We start from the raw sequence: 21,932 nt of genomic DNA on the forward strand, positions 1-21,932 counted from the left end.
CCAGTAACTATGATTCACACCACATGACTCGAGATTTGAATGTCTGTCCTCATTGTTGGAAAGGGCTCTTAACCACTGAGCCGTCTCTCCAGCCCTCCCCTAACTTGGTTCTTAAGAGAATTATCTTTCACAAGTATAGGGAATAAATAATTCCTCAATCCATTATTTACCCAAACCCAGCATTCATTCATTAAATATTTTTACTGGAACAACCTATGCTATGTTAGCCACTGGATATAGGTGTAAACAAGATATTATCTTTGCAATTATTACCCAATTAAAACAATACCAATTCTTATTATCAAATAATGGATACTTATTATCTTGTTCAAAGGGTGATTTGTGAAAAACTGATATAACTAGACTGAGAAACAATATGGGTTTTGTCTGGTAATACTTTTCTAAAGTATTTAAAGTTTCTAAAGGGCTAAGTTTTCTTTAAGGGGCTGAACAAGGTCTAGTCAACTTATGGACAACATAAATTGAACGTTTTTCTTCTTTTTTTGAGGGGTCACAAAATTGGGATTGAGGAGCATTATGGGAAATTCCCAAATGATCAATAAAAATGCTTTGTTGGAAAAAATGTAATTAGATTCTCAGTACATTTTTTCTTTATTACAACAACCTATCATCCATGTGTTGTGTGTGTTCCAAGCAGGACTTTGACATACTTGATTGATTTACTACTGTTTTACAGATCAAGTGCTTGTGGGTCAGGTCACAGGACAAGCTCATCATCTGTCAAGAAGGGAGCTTCCATATAAATACATTTAATAGTTTCAAAAAAGTTCATTTAATCCTCAGCTTTTACAAGCTTTGTTAGAACACGTTCAAATCAAGTAATCTAGTAAGAGTGTGATGGGAGCAAAAAGAAGTGTACGTTAAAGAAGGAAATTTAGATTTCAAGTATATGACAAAATCAAGATAAAGACTTAAATACATCACTAGGAGTCAGTGACAGTGGTCAGTGAAACATCAGAATGAACATTTTCAGTGTAGTAGTAGTTATATAGAGAGATGAATTGTTTAATGGAAGATAAAGAACTGGGAGTATAAAGTATGTTTGTATGTTTGTACATATGTATATATGTATGTATATATGTATGTATGTACTGATTAAAACATCTTCTGAATAACCAAGGCTTTCTGGCACTAATGAAAAATTTCAGTTGTGAGGAAAGTGGGGCACATCAAGAGACAAATAATAGTGTTAAGATGGAAGAGATATGGAAATATGCCACCTGGTATATATTCACCAATAAAGACATGGATGTTAAAAATACATCAGAAAATGACATTATCAGAGAAGACTGCTTAATCATCAGGTAAGCAAAGAGATGTTAACTTGATCTTAAGGCCCTGCCACCGAGTTTACATAGCTTTCCTCTTGACTGGGTATCAATCTATGCAAATATAGAAGAAACATTTCACCAAAAGGCACTCAAGATGTTTAGGAATGTCCCAAGTGCTACATAGCTGCACAAGTATTAACATCTGCCTTGAGCAGGACCTTGGCTTTTTCTCCAGTTTCATCTCTTTATTCCCTCATCATGCCAGAGATACTCTTCTTTTCTTCATTTACTTGTGGCTATATATTTTGAGGTAATCTTGCTATATATCCCAGGCTGGCCTAAAAGTTGTGATCCTCCTGCCTCAGCCTCCCAAGTGCTAGCATTATATTTGTGGACGGGTACACCTGGCTCCTTCTATTTCATTTTACATTCAGATTGAAATACCTACATGTGGGCTGACAGGATGGGTGCGTGGGTAAATGCACTTTCTGTCATGCCTGACACCCACATAGAAGAAGGAGAGAACCAACTCACACAAATTGTCTTCTGGCCTCCACATTTACATACTAACGCACAACATCTACCTCCCAAAAATAACGTTAGAAATGTAATTTTTAATTTAAGATGAATAAAATACCTGCTGTGCTTTAATAACTTCAAAAAGATTATTAATCCTTATATAATAATCAAAATAACATTTAAATGTCACTAATGACTAATTCCATCTCTATTCTGTCTATTCTTATTTACTCTTTTTGTACCTCTAATAACCTGTCAGCTACATTTGCCTTCCCTTTTATCACATGAAATGTTAAGCTCTTTGAAAACAGTATCACTCATTAATAGGATAAACCTACTAAAATCTAAAGAAACTAATCAAGAAAGAGGACCCTGACTAAAATGCTCAATCCCCATCCTGAAAGGCAAAGAGGATAGACATCAGAAGAAGAAGAAAACAGGAAACAACCTAGGAACCTGCCACAGAGGGCCTCTGAAAGGCTCTGCCCTGCAGACTACCAAAGCAGATGCTGAGACTTATGGCCAACTGTTGGGCAGAGTGCATGGAATCTTATGTAAGAAGTGGGAAATAGTAAGATCTGGAGAGGACAGGAACCCCACAAGGAGAGCAACAGAACCAGAAAATTTGAACACAGGGGTCTTCCCAGAGACTCATACTCCAACCAAGTACCATGCATGGAGATAACCTAGAACCCCTGCACAGATGTAGCCCATAGCAGTTTAGTGTCCAAGAGGGGTCCATAGTAATGGGAAGAGAGACTGCCTCTCACATAATCTGATTCGCCTGCTCTTTGATCACCTCCCCCTGAGGGGGGAGCAGCCTTACCAGGCCACAGAAGATGACAATGCAGCCAACTCCTGAGGTGATCCGATAGACTAAGATCAGAAGGAAGGAGAGGAGAACCTCCCCTATCAGTGGACTTGGGGAGGGGCATGCATGAAGAAGAGGGAGGGAGAGTGGGACCAGGATGGGAGGAGGGAGGGGTTTATGGGGGGGATACAAAGTGAATAAAATGTAATTAATAAAATAAAATAAATAATGTGCTCAATACACAGTATACATTCCATACAAATTTGATTATTTTGGCATATACTAAGAATATTTATCTTAAAGGCAGAAAAGAAAATAGTTACATTAGTGCCAGTAGGCAACATTCACTGAGCACTGAGGGCCAATCACTACTGATCCATAGACTTCCTAATACTCTTCCTGTTAATGAAGTGTGTTGTATTCATTCAAAGCTTAAGAAATTGGCAACAGGCTGGGTGTGGTGGTGCATGTTTTTAATCCCAGCACTTGGGAGGCAGACGCAGGTGGCTATTCGTTAGTTTGAGGCCAGCCTGGTCTACAATGTGACTCCAAGACAGCCAGGGTTATTACACAGAGAAACCTTGTCTCAAAAAACCAAAAAAAGAAAGAAATTGGCAATATCTGGATGGTGGGGTGGTACATGCCTTTTAATTCCACCACTCAGGAGGCAGAGTCAGGTGGATCTTTGAATTTGAGTCCAGCCTGGTGTACAGAGAGAGTTCCAGAACAGCCAGGGCAGCACAGAGGACCTCTGTCTCGAAAAACCAAACCAAAAAAGAAGAGGAGGAAGGAGAAGGGGGAAAGAAAGAAATAAGGAAGAAGAAGAAAATGGCAGTACAGAATTTAAGAAGTGTTCTAAACATGACAGAAGAGAAAATATCTGAATTAGGCCAATTCCTTCCAGATCCAATGTCTAATGACACAGAATTTTTCTGTGTTTCATCTTTATAGAAGACACATGGTATAGACAGCTAGTCATAAAAACAAAGACGGGTTATATGCAAAATAGCTTTCATGTACACAAATATTAATGAATATATTCAGGAATAATAATATATACATTTTAGAAGTTATGACTATAATTTTTCATATTGAAGAATATTAATAAAAGCAGAAACATAGGAAAATTTATCCAATTTAGTATTTATAGCACTATTTCATGAGTAATGGATTCACAATAGAAATTTTATATTAAGCCAGACCCCTAAGTCAGTATTTGTTTAAGGGTTTGCCAGAAAGAATTAGTAAATTAGCTGGATTCCCTCTAGAACGCACTGATCATGATAGGAGCTAGGAAAGTTCTGCATTAAAGTCTATAAAATAGCTTACCAAATGACACTCCATGGTCTGTCAATTGCTGGTCATGTTTCTTGGATAAATTGAAGATACTTGCTGCGTAGCTTTCCAAGGCTTTTGCGTAGTCTTGAATGTTGAAAGGAATGACTACAGAGTCTGCAAGCTCATATACCAATGCTCCTCTGAGCTGAGCAACAGAAAGCTGTTTTTTAAATGTGGGGTCATAAAAGTTCTCTACCAATTCAAAGGTCTCGTAGATGGTATGGTATACAGGATAGCTACTGTATTTGTCTGTTTTCTAAAAGGGAGGGAAAGTCGAAAAATAAGCATTAGATGTTAAATTCATGACATTTTACTCAAAAATGATTAAAGAAAACACATATGATAGCCATAATTTCCACAATTAAGCAAATAAATTTAATACTAATTAAAATGCTACAACCAAAATGATTACTTATTTAAATTTTTATATATTCTTTTAAATTTTATTTTGTTTTCAATTTTTTATTAATTATTATTATTTATCACAATTTATTCACTTTGTATCCCAGCTGTGCTCCCCCCCATCTCTTTCAGTCCCATCCTCACTCTCTCTACTCCTTCTATGCTCTTCCCCTAGTCTACTGATAGGTGAGGACCTCCTCCCCTTCTGTCTGACTCTAGCCTATCAGGTCTCATCAGGACTGGTTGTATCCTTTTCCTCTGTGGCTTGACAAGCATGCACCCCCTGCGGGGAGGTGATCAGAGAGCCTGCCACTGAGGTCATGCCATAATCAGCCCTTTATTCAACCTTTTGGTTCTGATAACCAAAGAAATATGTATTCAAATCAGCACAATTAAAAATTACGGACCGATCAAAGGTATGAAAAGTTCTGGGTAGCTTAGTGTCTACAGGGATGAAAGGTAAGTAGTTCTTTCCCTGACCAAGCAGTGATCAACAAAATGCTGTTAACCCTTGATAGGATTCTAGGAGTACCTGTAATGAACATGTTAACACATGTTAATACTGTATACAAAGATTGTGAGATCAATGTTTTCCACATCCTAATATTAGTTTTTACCATCTGCTATGTTCTTACAGGACTATCATTCTTACTACTTCTTGATCACTAAAAATCAATCCTGTATCATCCTTGCTCCCTGACCCCCTGCTTTTTCTAATTGTGTGCTCCTAATGTATTGTCCTTGAATATTAGATAGCTTTGCTCAAACTGGTGATACAGTGTGATAGTGAACAGAGTGATAAATATCCAAGTCCCATTTTTCATGTAGAGTTTACCCACGAATCACAAAGGAGTTAGGGAGAAACTAATCAATTTCCATGCAGTTGAAAGCACATGTATCAGCTAAACTACTAATAATATAAACAATACATATTTTGTATGCTCTGTGTATTCTATATGGTGAAATATGTGCGATCCATAAAAGATCACTTTTTACTACATATGCAACTTACTGGAGAGATGAAGGGCTCAACCACAAATGATTAGTGTCACATGGAATTTTAAGCCAATACGCAAAATAGTCACACCACAATACCACAGGATATAGCTATAAAATTATTTTAGTAGTATATTGTGTACTATAGTTAATTTATACAGCTATAATTTAACATGACATTTTTATATTTACTTACATGTCTTTATTGCAAATATATAATTATGTAAACAACTTTGATAAATTTAAATTTTTTACATTATTTCTATATATATTTCATGGAAGTAAAAAGTGAAATATATGAAGAGTACATATATTTTCATGTAGAACATTCCTAGCTTTTTTGGTATTTCTAGAGTATGTACTTTGTAATCTTTTTAAATTTTTTATTAATTTTTATTAATTATAGTTTATTCACATTGTATCCCACCTGTAGCCCCCTTCACGATTCCCTCCCAATCCCACTCTCCCTCCCTCTTCTTCTCCTATGCCCCTCCCCTAGTCCAATGATAGGGGAGGTCCTCCTCCCCTTCCATCGGAATCTAGTCTATCAGGTCTCATCAGGACTGGCTTCTTTGTCTTCCTCTGTGGACTGGTAAGGCTGCCCCCCACCCCTCAGGTGGAGATGATCAAAGAGCCAGCCCATGAGTTCATGTCAGAGACAGTCCCTGTTCCTAATATTGGGGAACCCTCTTGGACAGTGAGCTGCCATGGGCTATTTCTGTGCAGGGGTTCTAAGTTATCTCCATGCATGGTCCTTGTTGGATTATCAGTCTCACAAAAGACCCCTGTGCCCAGATGTTTTGCTTCTGTTGTTCTCCTTGTGGAGCTCCTGTTCCCTCCAGGTCTTTCTATCTCCCCCTTCTTTCATTTGATTCTCAGCACTCTGCCCAAAGTTTGCTATGAATGTCATCATTTGTTTTGATACCTTGCTGAGTGGAATCTTTTAGAGGCCTTCTGTGGTAGGATCCTGTCCTGTTCCCGTTTTTCTCCCTCTTCCAATGTCTGTCTCACTTGAGTTTCTGAATGAAGATTGAGTATCTTACCCAGGGTCCTCCTTCTTGATTATCTTCCTTACGTGTACAGATTTTAGTATGATTGTCCTATATTATATGTCTAATATCCACTTATGAGTGAGTATATATCATGTATGTCTTTCTCTTTCTGGGATATGTCACTCGGGATGATCTTTTCTAAATCCCACCATTTGCATGCTTTGTTTTTGATTGCTAAGTTGTATTCCATTGTGTAAATGTACCACAATTTCTGTATCCATTCCTCAACTGAGGGACATTTGGGTTGTTTCCAGCTTCTGGCTATTACAAATAAGCTGCTACAAACATGGTTGAGCAAATGTCCTTGTTGTATGCTTGAGCATCTTTTGGATATATGCCTAGGAGTGGTATAGGTAGGTCTTGAGGTAGCATTATTCCTAATGGTCTGAGAAAGCACCAGATTGATTTCCAAAGTTGTTGTATAAGTTTACATTCCCACCATCAATGGAGTAGGCTTCCCCTTTCTCCACATCCTCTCTAACACATGTTGTCACTTGAGTTTTTGATCTTAGCTATATGGGTGTAAGGTGAAATATCAGGGTCGTTTTGATTTGCATTTCCTTGATGACTAAGGATGTTGAGCATTTCTTTTAGTGTTTCTTTGTCATTCGATGATTCCTCTATAGAGAATTTTCTGTTTAGCTCTGTACCCCATTTTTTAATTGGATTAACTGATTTGCTGCTGTTTAACTTCTGTAGTTCTTTGTATATTCTGGATATTAGCCTTCTGTCAGATATAGGGTTGGTGAAGAATCTTTACTAAATTGTAGAAAAATCTCAAAAAATATTTGCATCTAAAGAGAACCGTATCATTTAAACTCATGTTGTTTCATGGTCAGATATGGTAAATAGTGAATATTAACATTCAATGCTTATTTATCTATTTGCAATATTCTAGTGCTTTCTTTGCTTCTTTATGTTGCCTGTATTCTGGATAGTCAATTTGGCAATCAATATGCATTATGTACAAGCAAGATATTGGTTATTGTACTTTGGACTTGAAACTGAGTAAAAGATGTAAAGAAGCTAAGTCTACTAATGTTTAATACATAACATAACTTGTGACATGGCCACAGTAATGCAGCACATGTTCACCATACCTAAATACGTGCAAGTCATCAAAACAGTTGGATGACAGTGATGGCTAGTACAGAGTAGAAAAATGGAAGAAATTAAAACTTGGGAGAAATGTGCTTTGTTCTCTACCTGCAGACCTTTTCTTACGGTAGGCAGGAGTGGGAATATGTGGAAAGGCAAGTGATAATGTACAACCCTAGACCCGCATGTCCCTCAACTAAAACATTTACTCCAGGGGGAAAAAACAAAGAGTGTCTACACAACTGGACTACAAGATAAGATTTTCTTAATTTACTTAAGTTTGTTTATTTTTAAGTCAGAATCTAGCCTTCTGATCTGATCTCAAACTCTATTTGGCCAAGGATGACCTTGACTTTCTGTTCCAACTTTGTTTCAATCCAAGTACTTGTATTACAGGGATGAACTACCACATTCCATTTTAGTGAAAGGAACCCAGTACTTTATGCATCCTAGGCAACCACTGTACCAACTAAGTTACATCCCTAGAACAAAATAGGATTTTTCCAACAAATTCTGTTATTATAAAAGGATGTGAAGGGTTAGTTTGTGTAACCAGCTATACATCTGGCATTTCTACATGAACTATCATTTCACTGAAAAACCTTAGTAGTAATGCAATTACATCCCTTCATAGTCCACATCCTTTCATAGTATAACTACAAAGGAGCAGGAATAAGTAGTCTGTCTGAGTCCCTGGATCCTGGGTACACCTATTGCCTGATGCTATACAATTCAATTACAGTTCATATTAGTAAAATGTTGTTATAGTTTGCATCTGGAATATGCTTTCCACCTTCAAAAAAAAGGCAAGAAGGAAAGAAATAAAGAAAAGAAAAGAAAGGAAGGAAGGAAGAAAGAAAGAAAGAAAGAAAGAAAGAAAGAAAGAAAGAAAGAAAGAAAACTCATAAGTTCAAGCTTTTACTTCCAAAGTGATACTCTTAAAAGTTCTAAAAACATTTTAAGAAGTGTTTTAGGAAACTAGGTGGAGCTTAAGATCATCATATTGAACAAAATAAGCCACGCAAAGAATAATGAATATGCTATGTTTTCTCTATATAGAGAATCTTGATATCTAAACTTAAAATAAAAGACATGAAAGTCAATGGAGGTCTATTTGAAAAGGGAGGAAAGCTACAGGAGGGTCTATGAGGGAATGGAGGGAGTACATGGGGAAGATAAACATCATTAAAGTTAATGGAATACATATATGAAAACATCATAGTAAAACCCTCTGTTTCATAATTAAAAAAGAAGTGCCATCAGAAAGAGGTTTTGGGAAAATGTCCTTGAAGAGTAGGTGGTACCCCAGCTCTTTCTGATCTCTCTTTGCTTTCTGTCTGCTCTAAGGTAAGCAGCTTTCCTCACTCCATCATGATTTGCTGACTAATCACAATCCCATAAGCACTAGCACAAACGCTACAGGCTGCGACCTGTGAAACTCTGACAACCAATCTTTTTTTTAATTAAATTTTAATTTTTTTACATTAATTACATTTTATTTGCTTTGCATCCCAGCTGTAGCCCCCTTTCTCATTCCCTCCCAATCCTACCCTCCCTCCTTAAACTCCTCCCATGCCCCTCTCCAAGTCCAGCAATAAGGGAGGTCCACCTCCTCTTCCATCCCACCCTAGCTTATCAGGTCTCATCAGGACTGGCTTCAATGTCCTCCTCTGTGGCCTGGTAAGGCTGCTCCTCCCCCAGGGGGAGGTGATCAAAGAGCCAGCCACTGAGTTCATGTCAGAGACAGTCCCTGTTCCCCTTACAAGGGAACCCACTTGGACACTGAGTTGCCATGGGCTATATCTGGGCAGAGGTTCTAGGTTATATCCATGAATGTATCTTGGTTGGAGTATCCATCTCAGAAAATACCCTTGAGCCCAGATATTTTGGTTTGGTTGTTCTCCTTGTGGAGCTCCTATAACTCTCCAGGTCTTACTAACTACCTCTTCTTTCATATGATTCCTTACACTTTGCCCAAAGTTTGCTTATGAGTGTCAGCATCTTTTATATGAGATGATTATTTAAGGCATCTTGTTACAGTAATAGAAAGTGAACATATACTACGTGTTAAAAATGGTTAAATGGCTTACCCTGTTTTTAGTGTAGCGAGCTCTGCCTGAAGCAATTCCAAGTCTCTGAAAATAAGCTTCAAAATCACTTCCAGATCCCAGCTTATTGATTCTAGATATATAATATGAATAAGTAAATACATATACATAATAAAGAGTACAAAGTTAAACAGACGGGAAATGAATCCAGCTTCAAGAGTAGCTAGGAATTTGCATAGCGAATTATTATAAGAATTGTAAAAAGTTAAATAATCTTCAAGATATTGTTACTTCCCAGAATATTTATGTGACACACTACAATGAAAATTACCAGAGTTTAGCAGTACTATGGAACACTGCAGCCTTTTTTTTTTTTTAATGAACAGAAACATTTGAACCTCTTAAAGAGCCATTTTCATAAGCCATCTCAAGTTGTTGATGGGAAGAGCCTACTATTTTTTTAATGACTAAGCATATGAAACTTTTATAATGGAGCAAACACAATTAAACTTCCATTTGGGGACCAGCAAGATGGTTTAGAGAATAATGACACTTGCCAATAAGCCTGATAACCTGAGTTTGATCTTGGGACCCACATGACAGAAGGAGGGAATTAAGGACAAGTTATCCTCTGTCCTCTACACAAGTACATTGGATCCCTACACATATGTAAATGGTGGGCAGCTTTATCTTCATGTAGGCCCCCTATTAAGTAGAGAGGGTGCTGTCAGTGACACAGACTCTGTTGCCTTATTGTTGATTGTTCCCTCCTAGTGAGTCTGCCTTCTCGGGCCTCAGTAGATGAGGGGTGAGCACAGTTTGGATGCAACTTGATGTGCTGGGTAGGAGGGCTTCCCTTTTCTGAAGAGACAGAAAGAGGGGAGAGGGAGAAGAAAGTGGGAAGGTAGGATCATGAGGAGAGAAGATGGGCTACAAGATATAAAGTAAATTAAAAATAAATTTAAAAAAAGAAGAATTAATCAAATAGAAAATAGATGATCAGGGCTCTGAGTTAAAATAGAAGATCTAGATGAAGCATATTATATGAAAAACATATAAAAGACACAAAAAAGTATCATACAGGATATGTGAGACACTATGGAAAGACTAAACCTTTGAATTACAGGAATAAAAGAGAGAGAAGATTCCTAGGTCAATGATATAGACCAACTGGCCTCTGTGAGTACACACATATACCCACACAGATACACATATACACTCATAATTTAAAAATAAAAATAATTTTAAAAAATAAATAAGGTTGGGAATCAGTGGAAGATAGCCAGCATCAGGTTCTGGCCCCCACCAACACACACACACACCCTACATACACACCACATGCACAAATACACATTTATATGCACACATATACACATACACATCCATACACGTGAACACGCACAATATATTTATTGTTTATACTATGATCACATGAAGTTATATTATTTTTAAAGCATCTACTATATTTGTGAAATTTTCGTAAGAATGCCACATAATGACTAATCTATAACAAAATCACTGTACAACTTATTTATATTTATATGTGTATGTCTGTCTGTGTGTAAAAGGGTGCTCAGGAGCCCACAGAAGCCAGAAGAGGGTACTGGATGCCCTGCACCTGGCTATGGGTGGTTGTAAGCAACACGACATGGGTGCTGGGAGTTGAACTTGGGTCCTCTGGTAGAAGAGCAAACACTCTTAATTGCTGAGCCATGTCTCAAGGACCCCCATCAATTTAATTGAAAATTTTCAAAATTACATTCATCTGTTTTATATGCATTACACATTTTAAAAAGTGTCTGAGGTCTGGTGTGGTAGTACACACCCTTAATCCCAGCACTTGGGAAGCAGAGGGAGGCAGATCACTGTGAGTTCAAGGCGATCTTGGTAAAAAAAAAAAAAAAAAAAAAAAAAAAAGTCTAATGTAGCCAAGGCTCTGATACACAGACCCTCTCTTGAAAAATCAAACGAAAAAAAAAATTTTAAAATGTGTCTGAGCTTATTAGTAAGCAAAACAACAGCTGGCTGACAGCTTTATTAAATTTATTTCAATTATTGATGAGCTATCTGAGAAGCAAGGGAATCCATATTTGTCCCAGGGTAGAAAAGATTCATACACTATTTACCTAGGACAGTCCTTATTCTCTGGTGAAGGGTCTTTCTGCAGCCAGCTTTCATAAAGTGATTGACTTTCAAAACCATCATCAGGGCTGGAGATCTAGAAAAACAAGCAGGGGCCATCAGAAACTGAAGCAAGTGTATCAACTCCACATGCACATTAGTATCCACATCCATTCATATCTCTATTGTTTATATATATTGTATATATATATGTGTGTGTGTGTCATGTTCAATTACATAAAAATATATTTTGCAACTGATAAGAAAACAAAAAACCAGCCCAAATTCTTCTTCATTTATGATGACTGTTACTGGTAACTTTGACAATTACCTAAAAGGAAATTTCATTTTTTTTTTTTTTTTTTTTTTTTACTGATGCCATCTTAAATAAAAGTTTTAAATTGTTTCAGGTAACAATACTCGAGAATATATATATATACATATATTTTCTTTAACAAATTGCTTTTATCCAGCCAGAAGGATGTTATTGTTGGAAAAGAAATCAGTACTAGTGAGTACTATTATCTAGATTTTTTTTAAAGTATGCTTAAGTAAAGCTGCATTTTTTTTTTAATGTGAGAAAAGGGAAACCTATGTACACTGGTACAGTTACTACGGAAATCAGTGTAGAGTTTTTTCAAAATTAAAAGTAGATCTGCATATTACTCAGCTATACCACTCCTGCATATATACCCAAAAAAACTAACAATAAACATACTAAAATCTATAGTCCTAAAGAAGCTAAACAACAGGGAAGACCCTAGGGAAGATGCTCAATCCTCATTCATAAGGACAAACTGGATAGACATTGGAAGTAGGAGAAGACAAGGAACAGGACAGGAGCCTTCCACAGAAGACATCTGAAAGACTCTACCCACCAGGGTATCGAAGGAGAAACTGAGACTCATAGCCAGACTTTGGGCAGAGTGCTGGAATCCTTAAGGAAGAAGTGGGAGATAGAGACCTAGAGGGGACAGGAGCTCCATAAGGAGAACAACAGAGCCAAAAAACCTTGGCTCGGGGGTTTTGCAGAGAGAGGACCATGCATGGAGAGGACCTAGACCCTCCTTTTCAAAGGAAGCCCATAGGCCGCTCAGTTTCCAAGTAGGTTCGCTAATTAGGGGTACAAGGACTGACTCTGACATGAACTCAGTGGCTGGCTTTTGATCATCTCCCCCTGGGAGCGGTGCATCCTTGCTAGGCAACAGAAGAAGAAGATGCAGCCAACCTTCTTAAGACCTGATAAGCTAGGGTCAGATAGAAGGAGAGGAGGTCCTCCCCTATCAGAGGATAGGGAAAGGGCAGAGGGGGAGAAGAGGGAGAGTGAGTGGGAGATGAGGGAGGGAGCTTCAGTAGGGATACAACACGAATAAATTGTAATAAATCAATAAGTCGAATAGAATAGAATAGAATAGAATAGAATAGAATAGAATAAAACCAGTTGCACATTTCTGTTCATTCCTGCCCTCTTCACAGTAGCTAGGAAAAGAAATCAGACTAGATGTCCATCAACTGAAAAGTACATAATGAAAATATGGCATATTAATACAACGTAATTTTACTTAGTACCAAAGAAAAATGAAATTTGTATGAAATAGGTAGAATTGGGGGTAAAATTATACTAAGTGAGGTATTTCAGTCCCAGAAATTCAAATGCCATGTGTTCTTCATTATATATTATCGTATCTTTGAATTAATTTTGTATTTAACTTGGAATGTCTATAGAGAAAAGAAAATTATAAGGGATCATGGGAGTTAGAGAAGAGTTCTAAACATGGGTACATACTAGAACTCAGGTGAAATGAAAGTAGAAGAGAATAAAGTAGAATGGCAAAATTTAAGTGATGCATGTGGAGAGGATTAGTAATGCTGTAAAAAAAAAAAGACATGTGGAAGCCTACTATTCTACAAGCTAATTAAAAAGAATTCTTTTTAATGAAAGGAGTCTGTGGGTGGTGAGGTGTCTCAACAACCAAAAGCACTTGCCCCAAGTCTGATAGCTGAATGCAGCAGTCCCCAGAACCCACATGGTGGAAGAAGAAATCTGACTCCCGAAAATTACACACACGCATGCACAAGCAAGCGCGCATGCAAAAAGAGGTGAAGGAGAGGGGAGGAGGGGAGGGGCACAGTTTTTAATATGGGCTGAGGAATAGCTCATCAGTTAAGAAGTACTTAAGCCTCTTGCAGAGAACCCAGTCTCAGTTTCCAAAACTCGCGCAGTGCCTCACAACTTTCTGTAACTCCAATTCAGGGTTCTGTGGACACTGCATGCACATGACGCGCATACAGATGTTCAGAAAAAAAAAATACTCATACACATAAAATGTTTTAAAATTGGGTGGAGTTCAAATGGAGATACCTCATATAAACAAGTGGATAATGCCAACCCCAGAAACCATGATGATCAAACCAAAATCTCACAGCTGAAAAGGGGAAGTGAACACAAACCCCCATCCCTAACCAAGAAGCTACCTCCAGTTCATTTCCATTTACACAGGAAAACTTAGTTTTCTCCAATGGTGTCTCAGTGTGTATGTTAAAAATACTTAAGGGGAAGCCCCATGCCCAGCAGTAGATGGCTAACATAAACTGGATTCAATATTTTTGTAAATTTCTTTCTTATATTACTTTGTTTGGGCTTTATATTTTTTTATTGTCTTATCGGTCTTTTGCTTGTATGTTATGATTTTGTGTTTTTATAGATTTTGTTCTGTGTGCTTTTTTGTTTTCATTTTGTTTTGTTTTATTTATTTGTTTGCTAACTTATTTTTTTAAAGAGAGAGAGAGCAAAGGCATTAGAATTGGAGGTGGGGAGATCCTGGTGTAGTTTGGAACAAGAAAACTGTGGTCAGAATATATTCCATGAAAAAAATATTTTCAATTTAAAAAGAAGAAGAAGAAAAGAAAATTCCTGTGCTAAGAGCAGGATTCTTCCCTATGGGTTTTTGGTCCTCACCTTAGCAACACAGGTTATTAGTGTCACTTTTGGTTGCTGTTTTAGTTACTTTGCTGCTGTGACAAAGCATCATGACCAAACCAACTGATAGAAGAAAGCCTATTTGGACGTAGAATTTCAGAGAGGTAAGAGACTGTTATCGTGGGGAAGCATGGCAGCTGGAGCAGAAGCAGAAAGTGCACATCTGTCTTGAACAGAAAGCCTGAAACAGAGAAAGCAACCTGGGAAAAGGGCAGACTATAAACTCTCTAAGCCCTCTGTCAGTAATACATTTCCTCCAGAAAAGCCACACCTCCTAACCTCCTCCCACAGTCTTTGCCTCCAACTGGGAAAAGAGTATTCAAATGCCAGACCTTATGAGGAACATTTCTCAAGCTAACATGGCTGCCCATGAGAATTATGGGCAGACCTACTGCAGGCCTATTGGTATGGTAAGTTTTGTCAAACCTGTAATTAATTTGTCTGTTTGGTTGGTTGGTTGGTTGATTTTTTTTTCTTTTTTGGTAATTTAACATAGTGTCAGACTATTTTCTAAATATTTATATTTATACCCTTAGACAAATACTACTCTAAACCTTGATCAGGGAAGCTTTTCTCTGCAGGAAATGGCTGCTTAAAGTTCTGAGAATATGTGGCTATTGAGTGTTCACCCTAAAGCAGGATATTTATACTCCCACTGCAAGATTCAGGGAACACTGTACAAGATGGCACAGAATGAATATAAAAGCTGATTATAAAAAGAAGGGATCCACAGCCTCTCCAGCATGTGTTGTGACTTGAGTTTTTCATCTTGGCCATTCTGATGGGTGTAAGGTGAAATCTCAGGGTGGTTTTGATTTGCATTTCTCAAATGGCTAATGACGTTGAGCATTTCTTTAAATGTTTCTCTGCCATTCGATATTCCTCTACAGAGAATTCTGTTTAGCTCTGTTCCCCATTTTTTAAGTGGATTACTTGGTTTGCTGCTTTTCACCTTCTTTAGTTCTTTATATATACTGGATATTAGTCCTTTATCAGATAGAGGGTTGGTGAAGATTCTTTCCCAGTCTGTAGGCAGTCGTTTTGTTTTGATGATGGTGTCCTTTGCTTTACAGAAGCTTTTCAGTTTCATGAGGTCCCATTTATTGATTGTTGCTCTTAGAGCATATGCTGTTGGTGTTCTGTTCAGGAAGTTGTCTCCTGTGCCAATAAGTTCAAGGGTATTCCTCACTTTTTCTTCTAACTGATTTAGTGTGTCCGGTTTTATATTGAGGTCTTTGATCCACTTGGACTTCAGCTTTGTACATGGTGATAAGTATGGATTTATTTTCATTTTTCTACATGTAGACATCCAGTTAGACCAGCACCATTTGTTGAAGATGCTATCTTTTTTCCATTGTATGGTTTTGGCATCTTTGTCAAAGATCAGGTGTCCATAGATGTGTGGGTTTATTTCTGGGTCCTCTGTTTGGTTCCATTGATCCACCATTCTGTTTCTATGCCAGTACCATGCAGTTTTTAAAACTGTTGCTCTATAGTACAGCTTAAGATCAGGGATGGAGCTACATCCAGAAGATCTTTTATTGTAGAGAATTGTTTTAGCAATTCTGGGTTTCTTGTTATTCCATATGAAGGTGAGAATTTTTCTTTCCAGGTCTGTAAGGAATTGTGTTGGTAATTTGATGGGGATTGCATTGAGTCTGTAGATTGCTTTTGGTAAGATGGCCATTTTTACTATGTTAATCCTGCCCAGCCATGAGCATGGGAGATCTTTCCATCTTCTGATATCCTCTTCTATTTCTTTCTTCAGAGACATGAAATTTTTTTCATACAAGTCTTTGACTTCCTTGGTTAGGGTTACTCCAAGGTACTTTATGTCATCTGTGGCTATTGTGAAGGGTGTTATTTCCCTAATTTATTTTTCAGCCTTTTTGTCTTTTGTATACGGGAGGGCTACTGATTTTTTGGAGTTAATTTTGTATCTGGCCACTTTGCTGAAGGTATTTATCAGCTGTAGGAGTTCCCTGGTAGAGTTTTTGGGGTCACTCACGTATACTATCATATCATGAGAGGCTGTGGAGAAAGGGGAACCCTCCTCCACTGCTGGTGGGAATGTAAACTTGTACAACCACTCTGGAAATCAATCTGGCGCTTTCTCAGACAACTAGGAATAGCACTTCCTCAAGATCCAGCCATACCACTCCTAGGCATATATCCAAAAGGGGCTCAAGTACACAATAAAGACATTTGCTCAACCATGTTTGTAGCAGCTTTATTTGTAATAGCTAGAAGTTGGAAACAGCCCAGATGCCCCTCAACTGAAGAATGGATGCAGAAATTGTGGTACATCTACACAATGGAATATTACTCTGCAATGAAAAATAAGGAAATCATGAAATTTGCAGGTAAATGGTGGGACTTGGAAAGGATCATCCTGAGTGAGCTGTCCCAGAAGCAGAAAGACACACACGGTATATAGTCACTCATATAGACATATAACATAGGATAAACCTACTAAAACCCTGAACATCTAAAGAAACTAATCAAGAGAGCGGACCCTGACTATAACGCTCAATCCCCATCCCAAAGGGCAAGGAGGATACACATCAGAGGAAGAAGAAAACAGGAAACAACCTAGGAACCTACCACAGAGGGCCTCTGAAAGGCTCTGCCCTGTAGACTATCAAGGCAGACACTGAGACTTAAGGCCAACTGATGGGCAAAGTGCATGGAATCTTAAGTAAGAAGTGGAAAGTAGTAAGATCTGGAGAGGACAGGAACCCCACAAGGAGAGCAACAGAACCAGAAAATATGAACACAGGGGTCTCTCCAGGGACTCATATTCCAACCAAGGAACATGCATGGAGATAACCTAGAACCCCTGCACAGATGTAGTCCATGACAGCGTAGTATCCAAGTGGGTTCCATAGTAATGGGAAAAGGGACTGCCTCTGACATAATCTGGTTGGCCTGTTCTTTGATCACCTCCCCCTGAGGGAAGAGCAGCCCTACCAGGCCACAGAAGATGACAATGCAGCCATTCCTGATGGGATCTGATAGACTAAGATCAGAAGGAAGGAGAGGAGGACCTCCCCTATCAGTGGACTTGGGAGGGGCAAGTGAGAAGAAGGGGGAGGGAGGGTGCAGCTGGGAGGGGAGGAGGGAGGGGCTTATGGGGGGATACAAAGTGAATAAACTGTAATTAATAAAAAAATAAATAAATAATAATAAAAGAAGGGATCCGTGCTGACTAATTTTATGTCAACTTGACATAAGCTAGAGTCATCTGATGGTCGGGAACCCCAATCTAGAAAAAGTCTTCACAAGAATGGGCTATAGGAAAGCCTGTAGAGAATTTTCTTAATTAGTGATTGATGTGGGAGGGCCCAGCCCATCATGGTGAGGGACTACCTGGGAATGAGAAACAACTGTGATTATTTGAATTGAAGCCAGGTACAGAGAGCTCTTGAAGGGCGTAGTGAACTGTTCTGAGAAATAACCAGCTGTAAACTATCTACAACCAGCTGTAAACTATAGAGCAAAAGTGACCTGATTTTCAGGTATAAAAACTCTGTGCTTTGCATGTTCGGGGTCATCTTCTATCTTTGGAGGGGCGACCCTATAGCGATAGCAATGAAACCTCTTGCTTTTGCATGGAGCTGTGGTCTGTGAGAGTTCCTGGGAAGGGCGCGATCCTGAGCAGTGAGACTCCAGGTCTTACAATGGGTAGGGGACGCCGTGGGCTGATGATCCTAGGTTCTACAAGAAAGCAAGCTGAACAAGCAATGGAGAACACTCTAATAAAAGCTGCACCTCTCATGGCCTCTTCATCGACATCTACCTCCAGGTTTCTGCCCTGTTTGAGTGCCTGTCCTGACTTCTTTCTAGAATAAACAGTGATATGGAAGTATAAGCCAAATAAACTCTTTCCTTCCCAGCTTGCTTTTTGGTTGTAATGCTTCATCACAGCAACAGAAGCACTAAGACAAGATCCAAAATTCTATTTCCTGAGCATGAGAAGCCATTGCATGACCTTGCAGGAGCTGTTAGCAGTTGCCTGCCCTGGGCCTGACTAGACCTATCAGCAGTCAGTCACGGAAGGGAGATGACTATTTATATATGCAAAGAGAAGAGGATTCATTATCTTTATTTCTGTACCTACTTTTAATCCCAACAAGCTCCAGTGGTTGCTTTCAGAACATTCATAAGGACAGCCCTAATTAAAAATTCAAAGAAACTTTAATGTGAGGAAAGGGAGGAAAGCTGACAAGGTTAGAAGGGATTTACTGGAACTGTAATGTCCAATCTCCCACTGACTCATACCCCATCCTTGTGGCCTTTTAACTGCCTTAACTGCTTCCACCAGATGCGCTACCGGCATTAGCAGTATTGTGCTCCATTTCTTGCTGAGTCAGGCAACAGCTTTTCTTTACCTTGATTATTTGACTTATTAGATATTGTGGTTTGAATGAGAATACCCCCACAGGCTCGTATATTTCAATGGTTGGTCCCCAGTTGGTGAAACTGTTTAAGAAGTGGGTATGGCCTTGTTGGAGTAGGTATCTCATTGGCTATGCCATTCCTAGGTAGTGCTCCCTCTTAGCTACTGCTCCAGTGCCATGCCTGCCTGCTGCCGCGATGTGCAGACTCACCCTCTAAAACTCTAAGCCCCCAGTAAACTCTTTCTTCTACAGGCTTCTTTAGTCATGGCGTCTCTTTAAGGCAATAGAAAAGTAACTAAGACACAAGGGATGGTAGAAATTTTAATAATCAGTTTACAAGAAAGTGAAAGAGCCACTTTAGTTCCCAGGGTCTTTATATGACCATAGATAATAAGCACATGTCTTTGCACAAGGTTTGCAAATAAAAACTTCTCCTACCTACTGGTTCCAAAGTTCTTATCACTTTCGATATCAAAGGAAGCAGTCATTTTTCTGTCACAGCACAGGACAGAGCATAAAAACATATCTGAAGTATTGCCCCATAAAGATTCCCTTTACACTTACTTTTAGGAAAGATAATATTGCAAGACATTGTTATAAAAGAACAAGGAAATAAGTTTAATCAAGAAGGTAAGGATACCATCAAGAGGGAAAAGATAGCACTTTTGTTTGGGAAAAAAAAAAAGGCCCGCTTTTAGAGATATTAGCAGGTAGGGTAAGATTAAAAAGATTAGGAAACAGAGTCCATGTCAGAGACTGTGTTGCCTACTCTTTGATCACTTCCGCCTGGGGTGGGGGGCATTGCCAGGCCACAGAGGAAGAAGATGCAGGCAGTCCTAATGAGACCTGATACGCTGGGGTCGAATGGTAGCAGAGGAGGACCTCCCCTTTCTGAGATACAGGGGAGGGGAGTAGGAGAGAAGACAGAGGGAAGATGGGACTGGGAGGAGATGAGGGAGGAGGCTAAAATCAAGGAGTAAAGTGAATATAAAAAAGAAATTTTAATTTTAAAAAAGATTAGAAAATAGAATCTGCATTGAAATGACACTGTCTCACTTTACACTAAGATTGACTTTAAAGCAGCAAACATTTCTGTAATTATATTCTTTTGTTTTAAATATTCATTTTATTTTTATTGATGTGATTTTGGGGGGGGTTGGTTTATCTCTGTCTCTCTCTTTGTCTTTCTCTTTCTGTCTCTCTCTGTCTCTACCTCCCTGCCTCTCTGTCTCCCCCCCTTGTGTGTGTGTGCCTATGTAGCACATGTGTTAAGGTGCCTAAGGAAGTATAAAGGGTGTCAGATCCCTTGGAGCTGGGATTACAGGCAATTGTAAAACATGTGATGTGTGTGCTGGGAACCAAACGCAAGTCCTCTGGAAAATTAGCAAGTGCTCTTAACCACGGAGATTCTCTCCAGTACCTCTGTAAGTAAATTCAAATGAAGGGTACACATATTGTGAGTACACTATCTGATTTTATTTTGAGACTCAATGTGCTTTACTTCTCAAGAGTATTTAATGTATAATTAGTTTAATGTTTATAGTGTTTTTGTGTAATCAGCACTTGTAGATTTCCTACCCTTTTGCCTTTGACTAATTACTGTCCATTCTACTCAATATCTTGACACTCAATGAACTGTCTGGTTATAAAGCCTAATGACTTCTGCATTGCCAACTTCTGAATTCATTGGCTTATTTTTAATACTTAATTTCTTGGCATCCTCACAGCTATGCCACATGATAAGTTGCATATTACAAATTTTGTTTTAGTTGCTACTTACTTGACTCATCAACGTTTTGATATCAATTTAAAAATATGTGCAGATGTGTTATCCATTCATCATAAAATAGTAAGCCAGGTATTGCCATTTACCTCTCTTGCCACTTTATAGACCAGCTGGTAAAGAAGAGGAGTACAGTCAACTCGGAGAGTGTAATTGCCTGAGGAATAAACCAAATACAAAAGTCTTATTTAAACTGCCACATGAAATACATCCATGTTTAATTGCAACTTTTTATTTCAGTTACAGTGTAGCAGTCTTTAATTGAAAATGCTCTGAGGAGTGGGAGAGGTTGCAGTGTACTGTTCAAACTGATAAAGAAATGGTGGACTCTGGCGGCTGAGGTAGTAGCTCCCACAGCCGTCAGCCAATTTTCCGTGTAGCAACATTTCTCGGAGGATAATGTCAAAGAAAGCATTAAGATTACAGAACTCATTCTTTAATTTGATTCAGTAATTTAGATCAATATTTAAACAATAGTATGCATGTTGTCTTCAGGGACAATGAACAAAAATTGTATCAGAAATATAGAGGTAAATACAATGTGTCAATTCAAAAAGATTTCCAATAAACAGGGAATTTTTTTCAAGAAAATGTTTATGACTAAAATATTTCTGTATGAGATATACTGTTTTGAAGTATTCTCGCCAAAGTTCTCTAATTCCTCCACAAGAAAAGTGTGGTGAATATTAGCAGCTTAAGTAGCAATCCCAGACAAGCAAATACAAACCAAAGGTAAAGAAGGACAAAGAAAAGGACTCATAGATCAGCTGTATGTCACAATGATTGATATGAATTATTTTTCCTGTGGTAGAAATAAAGACTAAGTTGTTACTTAACAGTCTTGTTTACACACAAAAAAATGAGATAAAATTAACGTAAATTTACTGACTTAAAAAGTATTAAATAAACAAACAACTGGCCAGGTGCTATAGTACACTCCTGTAATTCCAAGTGCTTGGGAGGTAGAAGTGGAAAGATAGGTTGTTCAAAGTCTCATGGCCACAAACATGTTTGCTGCCACCCATGAGACTCTTGTCCCAAGAAAGAAAGAAAGAAAAAAAGACCAAACCAAAAAAAAATCATATACTAACA

At 38.3% G+C, this 21,932-nt stretch overlaps 1 protein-coding gene across 3 annotated transcripts in view; it reads right to left on the reverse strand.

Moving 5' to 3' along the window:
• Naalad2 (N-acetylated alpha-linked acidic dipeptidase 2) overlaps nucleotides 1-21,932 on the reverse strand; it is a 55,754-nt gene that overhangs the window by 5,359 nt on the left and 28,463 nt on the right. For all 3 annotated transcript variants that reach the window (XM_060369805.1, XM_060369815.1, XM_060369808.1), the window contains 4 exons: nucleotides 20,930-20,997; nucleotides 11,683-11,774; nucleotides 9,599-9,689; nucleotides 3,952-4,216 (listed from right to left, as the gene is read on the reverse strand). In XM_060369805.1, coding sequence (XP_060225788.1) covers nucleotides 3,952-4,216; nucleotides 9,599-9,689; nucleotides 11,683-11,774; nucleotides 20,930-20,997 — 516 coding nt within the window. The remainder of the gene's footprint in view (nucleotides 1-3,951; nucleotides 4,217-9,598; nucleotides 9,690-11,682; nucleotides 11,775-20,929; nucleotides 20,998-21,932) is intronic.

The sequence above is a fragment of the Meriones unguiculatus genome, chromosome 1, assembly GCF_030254825.1.
Source record: "Meriones unguiculatus strain TT.TT164.6M chromosome 1, Bangor_MerUng_6.1, whole genome shotgun sequence".
Lineage (NCBI taxonomy): Eukaryota > Metazoa > Chordata > Mammalia > Rodentia > Muridae > Meriones > Meriones unguiculatus.